Source organism: Gambusia affinis, linkage group LG15, assembly GCF_019740435.1.
Source record: "Gambusia affinis linkage group LG15, SWU_Gaff_1.0, whole genome shotgun sequence".
Classification (NCBI taxonomy): domain Eukaryota; kingdom Metazoa; phylum Chordata; class Actinopteri; order Cyprinodontiformes; family Poeciliidae; genus Gambusia; species Gambusia affinis.
Genome location: NC_057882.1, coordinates 8482004 through 8494909, shown reverse-complemented (window position 1 = coordinate 8494909; position 12906 = coordinate 8482004). Strand labels below are relative to the sequence as shown.

The window sequence follows — 12906 nt, the reverse complement described above, 5'->3', positions numbered from 1 at the left end:
CACATAGGAGTGGAAAAAATGGAAGAAGTTGCAAAAAGAAATCTTTTTGTGGAAGGAGGTGCTCCAGTCAGAGAAGCTGTGGGAATGCATAGCAACGCACACCATATTTTAAAGATGTTTTTTTTTTTTTATATATATAGGAAAGTCAAGTATTATTTTCCTTTCATATCACAGTATTGCACTCCTTCATCTTGGTCTAGTACAAAAATCCCAATTAAATTGACTGTAGTTTATAAGTGTAGCATAACACAAGAGAAATTCAATGGGTGTGAAAACTTTTGCAAGGTTCAAGAAGGTCCTACACAAAGCATGTGCTCTTCAAGGTGCGACTTCACTACTTTTACCATTTGAATTTTTTTTTTAATTACAATATTGCATTTTAACAAAACCAAGTGTCTGGAATCACAGCTCCACTTCAAAATCCTGCAATAAAAATTGTCTAGAGGCCAAAAAAAGACTCCATTGTCAGCATATCTACCAGTTCCACTGGTTCCTTCTTGAGTAGAACCAAGGAATATGAAATCTGTTGATTGTTTTTATTTATTTAGAGATGAAGGATGGAATGCTTTTAAGTGAGAGAGGAAGAGAGAAAGAGAAAGAGAGAGAAGGAGCAACCCAGCAGCAGAAAGCTTTGACCTCTGGGTTTCTCCTCCTTGGCTCACACGTAAAGTGGCGCAGCGCGGTTAGTTATCTCCATTTTCAGCATGTCACTTATCTTTGAATAATAATCTGTGACAGCTTCATTTGCACTTAGATTGAGCAACATTAGCAACCCTCACCTCAAAGCTGAAATAACCAAACTAAACCCATAAGTAAACCCATGCCAGTTACTCTGATAACTGCTGGTTAAACAAGAGGACACCTTTACTAAATAAGAACAACAATCACTTTTAAGATGCTAAAAAAGCCGTTGTAATTATGACTTTAGATTTAAGCAATAGAAATCCTGAATCAATCTTTGTAAAAAAAAAAATTAAATTAAAAATTAAAAAGTCCTTTGACTGGGAACAAGATGCTGAGTTTAAAATATCAGTTCTCACATTCAATTAAAATTTAATTCAATTTAAAAATATTTTGTTTCAGAGGAAAAATTTTATATTATCATAACTCATATCATCCAAGTGTCTTCACACAGTCATGGTGGATGGTGATGCTGTGGGCAGGAAGGATCTCAACTAGCGGTCAGGCTTGCAACACATCTGAAGAGCTCTTACTAAAGACATTGTTTCTGTATAATACTACTGCCACACACAACCATCATAACATGCTAACAGCTCAATATTCAGGTAGCAGAGATGATACTCCACACCATTAGTTTTTGGCAAGTTATGCTACTCCAACTTGTTTGCTTTTGCAGCTGCTCTGAAAATCTCGATCAGCAGTCACATGGTCAGCAATACAGACCTGAGCAGCACTGAAGATAAGTAGGCAGGTAAGTAAGTAAGTAAGTAAGTAAGTACAATTTTTTTATAAAGCGCCTTTCACAGACAGAAATGCATTCTGAGCAACCTTACAGAAGCAGCACTCACTCATCTATCAGGTAAAAAATAAATTACCTGATAATTTTTATGAACATAGAAGTGTACTGTGACTTATAACAATTAAACTTAGGTGGTTTACTTGCTTTTGTATTCACCCAGCCTCTAAAGTCACATTAATTTAGGATTTCGTCCCAGTGAGTGGCTGTTCTACTCACCTAGAGTGTTCACAGTGACGACCTCGCTGAAGGGGCCTGTGCCAAGCTTATTTTGGGCCAGGACACTAAACTGGTACGTTGTCTCTGGCTCCAAGCCCGGCACCACCATCCAGTCCTGGCCTCCAGGTACTGGTATGGAAACCCAGTCGTGTGGACCTAAACGCTCCCTCTTCAGCCTGAGCAGAAGTGAAATGTGAATGGACAAACAGGAAGACATGGCATGGGGGGAAAAGGACAGTAAAATCAGTGGTCCTCTTGTTCATATGTCCAACACGTATTGATGCCTTTAGAAACTGACTATGACTTCATCTGTTGGGTAGTTGATGGAAAGTGGGTCTGATAATACGTTACCCTGTTGGTGTGTTACACTTGAACAACTCCATGATTACAAATGAAGAAGATCCTGACTGTAAAATCCAACATGGCTGCCATATACAGACAGTTATCAACTTCCAGAGCAGTTAGCTTGGTCAATGCGTACAGGAAACAGCAAACCTGACAACTGTTTGTCTTGCATGTGCAACACGGTCAGGTTAGGTGTGAAGTACCTCCATGGTAACCTGTGTGTAACACACCATGTCTGCCTCCTTGATTCACGACCAGCTTGGCACAATAAGCAGCAAGGCCACTGCTCGTTTATGCTAAGTTTGTGATTCAGTTCCAAACTGCAGACTGCTGGGCTTAGCTTCAGCTAACAGCTGCCGAGGCAGTAAGTATGTCAATTACATTGGAAGATTCCTTCTTTCTGCAGCGATTCACTAAAACATTCAAATTTTAATACAGTTTATTCTTTATTCAGAACATGGCAGCCAGCTAACAGTATCTACATCATGCTGCGTTTAGCTTTGCATTTTGCCATTTGGCCATGCCATACACTCACACTGAATGATCTCCATCACCAACTGAAGCACACAACTACACACATGCAATAACTTTGCAACTGTATCCATAGCACTTATTTACTGTAAAGAAATACAGGGTTGTATAAATGTATACAATCACAGGAGCTAGAAATATACAAACCGCTTGGAGTACAGTTTTAAAAGGTTATAAATGTGATCATGTTTACATTTTTACAGTGCATTTAGTAGTGCACCTTGAAAAGGTATTCATATCTCGTGATCTTTTACATTTCAGAGCATTTCATTGAGATGATATTGTGAAAGACCAACACAAAGTAGTTAATAAATGTAAGATAGAAGGAGTTTTTTTTATTGTTATTATTTTTACAAATTGAAATCAGGAGAATACATTAACATTCAGGCCCATTTTCTTTAATTTGTCTAAGTAAAGCTCAGACTAAAAAACAATTTGTGCCAAAGAATGGACCTCAAGGCAATATGAAAGCCAATGTTAACAGGAAACCATAAGAGAAAAAAAGTAACACAGCACAACACCTTAAGCACACCAACCTCGGTGGTGACAGGATTATGCTGTGCGAAGGCTTTACTTTAACAGGGACAAGACAGCAGGTCAAAGTTCATGAAAAAGTTAATGGAAGTAAATACGTGAAGAAATCTTGTTAGCGTTCAAAAGTCTTGAGGCTCGTGGCAGAGGTATACCGTCCGGCAGGACATCCATCCTAGGAATCCAGAGTTACAATGGAATGATTTAGATTTTAAAACAAGATTTATATATTGGAATGGCCCAGTCAAAGTCCAGAACTAAGTCTTTGGAAAGACACAGTAATTGAGGTCTCACTGATGAGTAATGAAAGATGGGCCAGCCTTTCATAGTCAACATGCGCGGATCTGGTACATATTACATGCCACAAAGCAACTTTTTCAAAACCATGAGTCCTTCCACTTGACATTTACAATAATACACTATTTTGTGTTGATCTGAGGCATAAATTCCCAATGAAATATATGTAAATATATGTAAAGTGCCTATGAAAAAGCACCTCCTTGGAGGTTTTACTCTTTTCATTGCTTTTACAAATGATCAGTGATCGACACAATTTGGCCTTTTTGACAAAAAACAAACAAACTTTAACATCAAATTGAAAACTGATTTGAACAAAATAATCACAGTTCAATAAAAATATCTAACATAAAATAAGTGATTGCATCAATATTCACTCCCTTGAATACCATTTATGGGTTATGTATTTTTTTTGATGTAACAAAAACGAAACATTCAAGGGGCGTGAATACTTTTCCGAGTCAATGCCCATCTTTTATGATGCGGTGTGACAAATTTAGCTGTGCAGGAATCCATCCACGGCGTTTTGAAGGCTCTTCTAAATGACAGCAGGGCTGCAGTGACACCGGCCATCCGAGTGCTGATCACACAGGCTCGCTGTCAGAATGAATATCTTTAATTAAAGCCGCTGTCTGCTTGTTTTCCTGTTCGTTCTGCTCTCTGGTTACTTCACTTTATTAATAAAACATGATGGGTGGCAGTGACCAGAATAAAATTAGGATTTGACAGATTTTTTTTTTTATAGCACATTTGAATCAGGAATCATCACCTCTGTCACCTTGTACTTTAAATATATTCCCTTTTTACACAAATCAGACTTGATTATCATGCATTGCAGTTTACCATTACTGCTTAGGACTTCTTTTTTTATACCACATAATTATAGCTACACATACTGTGTTACAATGCTGATAGCCTAAATCAGGGGTGTGAAACTCATTTCCGTTTTGGGCCAAATCAAGATCATAAATGCTCTTAAAGGGCCGGTTGTGCCAGAACGTATTGATAAAACCTGTTCACAAACTGTTAAAAACATTCATGAACTCTTAAAATTAAAACATTATTGAACATATTTTCAGTCCCTCCAGGCTTTTGTGATTCTTTTTGTGATTTTTTGCAATAAAACGCAAAGTGTTTGTGGTACTAATTTGGAAATGTTTGCAAGATTTTCTCTTAAAATGCGACTTTTTATTACTCGCCGTACAGATTATAGACAATAATCTGACATCATTTGAGGCTGAGGCAGCTATTTTGTACAAGCAAGAAAGGTTTTGACCATTTTTGAGAAAAATCTGCAATAAACTCCAAATTATTAGTGCAAAAAAAGTGCAGAGATTTGTTAATTTTTTGTGAATTTCCATGATAATCCTAAAAAAGAACTGGAGGGACTGATTGATATAATTTGGCAGTAAACAGATTCAAACGGCACTGACTTGATTGATAAGGTAATATTTAAGTAAACATAGTGTCTAGTCTAGAATCTAGAGGGCCACATAAAAAGCTGTGGTGGACTGGATTTGGCCCACGAACCTTGAGTTTGACACATGACCTAAATGCTTAGACAGACTTGGATTTTTCTTTCATCATTTTTGCTCCACAGTTTATTTGTAGGACATTCAGGTTTCAGACATCAAAGTTACTCTGAGTCAATGTCCAGCAGCAGAAATAGCAATAATGAGCTAGTTATTTACTTTCCTGATTACCAAGTTCAATATTTGGTCAGGTGTGATGTCATGAAGGCTCAGTCTCCACTGTAGCTAAATGATCAATTAAATAATTTTCTGTTCATCGTTGTGTTGAAGATGTGGCATCTCAGAATCATGTTATAGACCAATAAAAACTTTTGTTTTTAGTTTTGTTTGTAGGGGTTTTGTGGATTACTTGTGAGCTGTCAGTGGCATAATTAACACAAAGCAGCCAGCATGCTCCAAGTCAAGACAATTCATTTCATGAGGACGTTTAGGAGTTTGCTTGTAAACATTTTTCCTTTACTCGGTTTGAATCTATTCAAGTTCACATACGATGAGAGCTTTTTGAAATTCTGTTCTTTTCTTTTATCAAATACATTTCATCTTATAAATCAACTTGCTCCATAGACTGCAATGGCTCTTATCATATCACACAATGTTTTCATTGTATTAAGTATTAGCTACAACAAGCATTTCCACTGAGGCCCAGTCAAGCAGAGCGATGCAGCGGCGGCAGCAGGATAGAGTTGGGTCATGTTCAGTTAGGTTGCAATCATCTTTTTTTTTTCTTTTCTTTTTTTTTTTGTCTTTAAAAACTCACTGAAACTGGATTTCCTTGTACTTTCCCCATTTCTGCGGTCTTACAACTGCTCTGAACGTAACCCTAGAAAAGACATATCCAGCAACAAAATAAGGACATAATGAAGGAGGAAAAAGCAGGAAGCAAAGCATGCTGGGATGACTCACACATGGCCGTACCAGACTGAGTATGTCTGCTGGAAGCCTCCGTCGTAGCTAGCCTCCCAGGACATGTTGGCCCAGGTGGAGGAGGTTACGACGCGGACGCTTGTGGGGGCGTGGGGGCTTGTGCCTATGGAAACGGTGGAATGTTTATTAAAGGGGCATATTAGTCAGCGAGTGTCATTCAGTTTACCTGCCAGACAAATTAACTGTGAGCCAGGGAGGTTAGGAACCCAAGCACCCCAAAGCACAATTATGTGAAAACAAAGTTTGACTAACAGTCTATAAGATCACAAGAAAAACTTACAGAAATTAAAACAGGTATGTGTTAACATGAAGGAAAGTGAACTGAGATAAGCACCTGTTGATGTCAATTAATTCGGCAAGGGTTAAGAGGCCGTTTGCAAACAGCAACAACCAATAAAGCCATATAGAAAGAAGGAAGAACCTACTGCAACTTATTCTTGCTAGAAGTGGTTGTACAGATTATTCAATGACGTAGTGCAGTTAGTTTTTATGTACCTATGACTTGGACATGCGTGCTGGCAGTGATGCTTGTGGCAACGTTGGTGGCGACACACTCCCACTCCCCGTGGTCATCCTTTGTGAGCGACCTCAGCTGTAAGCTGCCCCGAGGCAGAACATTGTGCTTGCTTTTACTGGGCTTCCCTACCTGCAGTCCGCCCCGCCCGAGGAAATAAGCAGACACAGTGAACAAGAGGCACACGCAATCCAAAGTCTTAAACACTGAAGAAAGAATGTGGTTAAGAGGGTAAGTCGGTCCAGTCTGAGGGGAGATCGCAAAATCCAAGCACTAAAATACTGAATGTGACACAGCATAAGGTACTGATTAACAAGAACGTGAAGAAACTGGAACTACAACAAGGTGTGAGGGTGGTACCTTCCTCCATGTGATATTCGGAAAAGGATCTCCTTCTGCTTCACATGGGATGACAAGTTCCCTTCCAGCCTCCTGCCTGTACTCCCCTCCAGGAACCACAGAGAATTTTGGAGGGTCCTGTTCATTGGCAAGAGCCATAATGTGTAAGGGAAACGCTGAGTGTGCCTAAAGTTTACTTAAAAACTCCCGTTACATATCTGCATTGGTATCAGAACCGAAAAAAGTGGATCGGTGCATCCATGCTAAAAACAGACAGTAATAATCATGTTCACCCATTTCATCAGCTCTTTTTGCTATTTACATGAGCAGCAGTTAATGTGATTACAGAAGGCAGAATGTTACAGCGTGCAATTTCTCTATACGCAGCTGTTTTCTTCTTCTTTAGTTCTAGGCAGAGTGAAAGTAAAAGTAACAATAGAGGTTTGACTATAATTTAAAGCATGTCCACTGTAGGTGGGTAATCACTGTGAGAACAGGCTGAATGGTTTATGTGAAGTCCAGATCAGCCGTTGTGCTGCTGAAGCGTGTTTACCTTTAGCACCAGGGGAGCAGGAGGAGACCATCCCATGGATCCCAGGGAATTGTAAGGCATGCAGGTGTAGGTGCCAAGAGAATCCTCTGTCACCTCTGCAACACGGATGCTCCCATCATCCATCTGGCTCCAACCAGGGTACTGTGATAAATAATCAAAATGGTTTATCCACTGCATGACAAATCCTGAATATGTACATTTTTGCTAAACTATCTAGAAGTTCACAAAAAAAATAAAGGAACAAAGATCCTCAAATGAAAGCGTCCCAAACCGAAGTGAATCACCTTGTCTATCCGTAGAGGGAGACCGTCTTTTTTCCACTTAACCAGAATTAGAGGGGGGTTGGCATCTACTGGGCAGCGAATGAAGCCTGGGAGACCAATGGCCACATAAATGACAGATGGCATGTTTACCACACGGGCAGGATCTGGTGATTACAGAAAGAGAAAAGGCGGCTGATAAACATCAGCCGTTGTAGTGAGGAGAACCAAATGGCTGGTTATCGCAGCAGATGTGTGAGGAGGCTTGGGAAATCTCTCAGCTTCAGACAGCAGGCTCACCGCACAGTGACAAATTTATTTACCTTGCGTGGAGCACAGCTGATCTCAGAACAGCATTTGTGTATATCACTACTATTGATATACATTAATATTGATGTGTGCAATAATTCAAGAGTAATTAATCAGTTTTATCCCAAATTAGATCCCATGAAAGTCTCCAACAACTGATGTGGCACACAGTGAAAACAGTACATTTAGCATGCTATCAATAAGATCAGAGAGCATCTGACCTGGAGTCCATAACTTCTACCTAAGTCTATGTTTACAGACTTCTATTCAAATAGAAGAATAGTGTACGCACTATTCTAATGTACGCACATCTACGGTTTCACAGCTTACAATAAAGTATTTGAGACAGGAAATGTGACGTCACACACACAAGATCCCGCCTCCCAGCTCCTTGGTGGACGGCAAAATAACGGCTCGCCGATGACAACTATCATTGGTTTTAGCTGTCAAGCTGTCAACATAACGCGCTAAATTTGAGAAGAAAAAGGGACGCAGTGTTTTGCTACTAATTGTCAACATTATGATAACTACCGGTAGTTAACAAAGCCCAAGGATATCACATTCGAAATATCAGTAAAAAGTTTTAATGTAGAAGAATAGAGAGGGAGATGGAAGTAGGTCAGTTATGCTAGCTTGACTTTGACAGCCTTAACATGTAGATGTGCTGCAGAATTCGGTGTGTTTCACTGAAGATGCAGTCAATGCAGGAGATGCATTGACTGCATCTAGAAGTCTGTTTGGATGTGTACTCAGACCAGGTGAGGTGACCTCGTGATTTAATCCGCTTCACTGACAGACTTCTTCCTTAGCATCATATTTAAAATTTTCAACCATTGTTTACTTTTGGATTTAGAGTGTCTGGCTTCTTCTGGTGCAGAATTATAACACACGCCTCGATACAATCCTATATAAAAGTAGGATTCGATGCAAAATGACCGTGTATCTGATTTAGTACCACATATGGAAGTGGCACACAGCACATTTTTTTATTTTTTATTCTTTATCCAATTGATCCATTTAGACAGCCATAAAGAAAATCAAATATGGGTCTCATTTGGGTCACATTTGCCAGCTGTGTGAACTTAGTCTTGGTCTTATCTGACCAAATCAAACATTTGCAGTTAAAGTCTCTGCATAATTAAGCCAAAGCAAAAAAAAATGTTTTTGTTTAGTATGCAGGACATCCATCAATCTGCCTATCGATGCTACCTCCAACTAGAGGTGGGGCACACCTAGCACAGGTCTACACACACACACACACACAACACTAAGGCACACACACACACACACAGACCCCCGCACACACACACACACGGGCACTCACACCTGAGGATGTCCTGCAAAGCCACATTGCTGCAAACTGCTCCACTGTGAAGCCCATATACAGACGAGAAAAGATTTATTTTCTGGTTTCACTCCCAAACCGGCTGACATGCAGCGTATAATGGTTCATATTATAACTCAGTGATGCCAAGATTTCCCTTTTTGCAGCAGTTTTCTAACAGTGAGGTTTAAAGCCTCTCTTGCCATCTACACACAGCCCAGAACTTACTGGAACAGAGATGTATTATCCTAATTATCCTTCCCTGCAAGGCATGTGAATAAACCTCCCACTTTCCCTTCCGCATCATAAAACCTTCTTTCAACTGGTGTTTGATTCAGTCATCAAACCTTTTTAAAATCAGGGGGGGGGAAGTGGTAATTATTCTCTAAATAAGAATAGAGAAAAAAAAAGGGGAAACTTTTAGTTGATCCAGAAATTGAAGGACAGGGCAGAACATTGTGGTGCCTCACTAAGGTCAGGGAGGAGAGCTTCCCATTATGCACTGGGTGATAAGCATGAAAGATGAGGTGACTGAGTGGAGGAGGGGAGAGCTATCAGCAGAGCAATAGAGGGAGAAGAAGTGAGGCTGAGCGTGGGAAACAGGACAGGTGAGAGACAGAAGTGACTGCATGACGTAAGGCAGAGTGGAGCCACTGGAGGAGAGCTGGCCATGGGAACAACAGCGCCGCGAGGAAGAGAAAATGAGCAGCAGAGCAAGCGACCGAGTGAGGTGGGAAAGCTGGATGGCTTGGACCACTTAGGACCTGCAGCAAGTCTGTCCTGAAGCCCAGACTGTGAGCCCAGAGGAGCGCCGCCACCGGCACCACAGACAAGAATGTCAGCCAGGTTTCTAAATATAGCACTCAGAGAGCCCCATCGCTCACGACGCGCTTAGTTCCCACTGATGCTGAGGGGAAGTTACTCGCTGGCACAGCCCTTCAAGGAAAAAGACAAGAAGAGAAAGGAGACAGAAGGAGAAGGGAGAGCATTGATGGCTGACAGAAGGGGAGCAAAATGAAAAGAGGAACATCAGAGGAAATAATTGAACAGAACGAATCAGAGAGCCCCCTGCAGTCTGATGAGAAAAGTCACCAGTCTTACAGCAATGATGTAATCCCTCTTTTTCCTCACTCCTCCCCGCCCTCTCCTGAATGGTGTCGCCTATCTCACAGAAACACAGACCACAGACACACACAGCCATCCATGGACTCGGGGGCACAGGAGAAATGATAAGGATCTGCCGCTTTAACTAGCATCACGGCGACCACCGAGCGACGAGGTCTCGCGTCTCCTCCTGCCTCTCCCCGTCTGCTCCAAACACCCGACACAAGCTTTTCTACAGGCAACAGATTCACACAGGCTGGAGGCGCGAGTGACTGCTGAACCGCTGGAGCGCTCCAGCTCAGAAATGAGGAGGCAGTAACCCAGAGAGAGGGAGGGAAAAATATGTCAGTGAGCACATAAATGTACATAAACGAGTGCAAATAAGAAATAAAGAAATGATCTATCGGAATGAGAGGCAGAGAAGAGAGGGAGGAGAGCAAAAAATGGAAAAGTGTGTATGAGAGAAAACAGGTGTTTGACTGGGATTAGGTTTTCGCCTGAGAGAAGGAAGCGAGTGTCAGCCTGCTAGAGAGAACCGAGTGGTTCAATGGTCCAGAAACCCATCTTACAACTGGAGGAAACAATTGTTGGGAATGATCTACAGCAGGGTCTAGTTTAAACTAAACACACATGGAGAAATACTCTGTCACCTTACCTGTATGCAAATCAGGTGATGGGAAATGGAGGTACACTCACGTCGCCCAATTTTACTCTAACAGGTCAGAGTGATTTTAGGTGATTCTCCTCACCCTCACTACTCATAACCACTTCCACCCACCCATCTCATAGCAGACAGGTAGGGAGTGGCTGCCCTCTGTTTACCTGTCATGTCCACAGAGCTGGTTTGTGTAGCGCAGCAGCAAAGCTCCATCATCCAGAGTCTAAACATTACAACTGTCTGCTAAAATCCATCCATTCATGCAGTTTTTTTTTTTAGATCTAAAATCCAGGCACACCCAAGTCAACAGATTGATTGACCTGCCTGCCACCCAACTGCAACAAATCAGTCAGCAGAGAAAAGGGAACAAACTCGCTGTCTGTCGAGCTAATTACTGTTGTCAGTAAATGTGTTTGACAAAAGCAGCAGAAACATTCGCTGTGTTTAAAAACAACCAAGAAACCGGAGCCAAGATTTTCAACCTGATATTCCAACTCCATCCGGTCAGATTACAGCGCTGTTACTTCGACAGCGAAAAATAATCAACAACCTCCCCGAAAGTTGCAATGTTTGTTTCACTCCAGCGGTTGGTGTCTCTCGTTCTCTGGCCACCACCCACACACACACAAACCAGAAGAGGAAATTCGCTGCAGGTCAATAACATTAACAAACCTCCTTTTAGGTGTAGGGCAAATCAAAGATAAACAGATCAAACATTTCCTGAGATGAGCATTGAAAGACTTTTCCAAATACTTTTTTAGGAAGTCTAATCTTAGCACCATCAGCCATGTTTAATCCACTGTAATCCAACTCTAGCTCATTTGTCTAGAAAGTCTTGTTCGTTTGGGGACGTGCGAATGTGTAGTCGAACTGCGATTTGGACCGAAAAAACAAACTCCAGTCAACCTAAAAACATAGGCCTTTGTTCGGTTGAAGAGAGCTCTGGTGTGGTTTGAATGCATGTGTGAACGGCAAGCAGACCGGAGGCCGCTCCAAAGGCAGTAGGCCGTCAACAGCGCAGGGCATTCTGGTTTGGTTTCTTACCAAAGAAAAAACAGAAATCCTGCAATCTCTAAAATCTGACGCCACTCCATTTTGCTCACATTTTGCAAAGAAGGAAGTTGCACTAACTGTCTTCTTCAGAGGTTTGTGCATTGCTTCTCTCAGTGGCCATCGCAGGCGGGGCGGGGGGAGATATTTTTCAAAGGCTAGTTTGACACAGTGCAGTGTGAGAGCGAACCGCACCAGCTGAAAATGTAGCAAATATCGCAAATCTGGTCCCCAATCAAACCAAGTCTACGTATCAAATGTGAAAACCCACTTAAACCCACTGGAAGCCAATGCATTTTCAATGGGACACTGACTTTGTGCTGCCTCAATACACTTATGAAGCACGTGAGGCTAATTTAGCATACAATCAGAGGAATCCATTAGACGTGCTAAAAGTGTGAATAACATTTCAGAAGCACTGCTATGAAGAAGATCTGTAGTAAAGTCTTCACCCTGACAACAAAAAAAGAGGATAAAATTGTTAAATGTGGGTAGCTGACTTACATTGCACTGCTAGGTAGGCAGAGGCAGACGGTGGTGTGCCTAGGCTGTTGCTGGGGGAACAGGTGTATCTCCCAGTATCCTCCGGCTTGACTTGCACAATGATGAGGGAACCATCAATGAGAATACTGACTCTCCGCTTGAGGTCACTGTGGATATGAAGAGAAGCACTGGGATCTAAATTCGGCAAGTCCCAGCAAGTCTGTTAAATCTAACCACCAGCTGCCTGGAAGTGGTGTCCTAATGAACCATCTATACACAAGTAATTTATTTCCAAAGAGTGCAACATTTAGTGGCAACTGTCCTCCAGACTGAAGCTCCCGCCTGCATACTGGCAGTATGTTTCAGACCCTTTAAGAGATTTTTTTTTTTTTTTTTGGTCATTTACTGAATATATTAGCACATACATTCATTCTCTTGTCATTTGTGTATAAAGTG

The 12906-nt window shown here is 41.4% G+C and overlaps 1 protein-coding gene across 2 annotated transcripts in view; it reads right to left on the bottom strand.

Moving 5' to 3' along the window:
• Positions 1 to 12906, bottom strand: part of LOC122844370 (protein turtle homolog B-like) — a 96074-nt gene that overhangs the window by 29677 nt on the left and 53491 nt on the right. The window contains exons 7-14 of one of the 2 annotated variants that reach the window (XM_044139731.1): positions 12472 to 12617; positions 7547 to 7689; positions 7263 to 7403; positions 6731 to 6847; positions 6352 to 6502; positions 5848 to 5959; positions 5690 to 5752; positions 1697 to 1872 (exon numbers count right to left, since the gene is read on the bottom strand). In XM_044139731.1, the coding sequence (XP_043995666.1) occupies positions 1697 to 1872; positions 5690 to 5752; positions 5848 to 5959; positions 6352 to 6502; positions 6731 to 6847; positions 7263 to 7403; positions 7547 to 7689; positions 12472 to 12617 (1049 nt within the window). The remainder of the gene's footprint in view (positions 1 to 1696; positions 1873 to 5689; positions 5753 to 5847; positions 5960 to 6351; positions 6503 to 6730; positions 6848 to 7262; positions 7404 to 7546; positions 7690 to 12471; positions 12618 to 12906) is intronic. The other variant, XM_044139732.1, reaches the window with a different exon arrangement.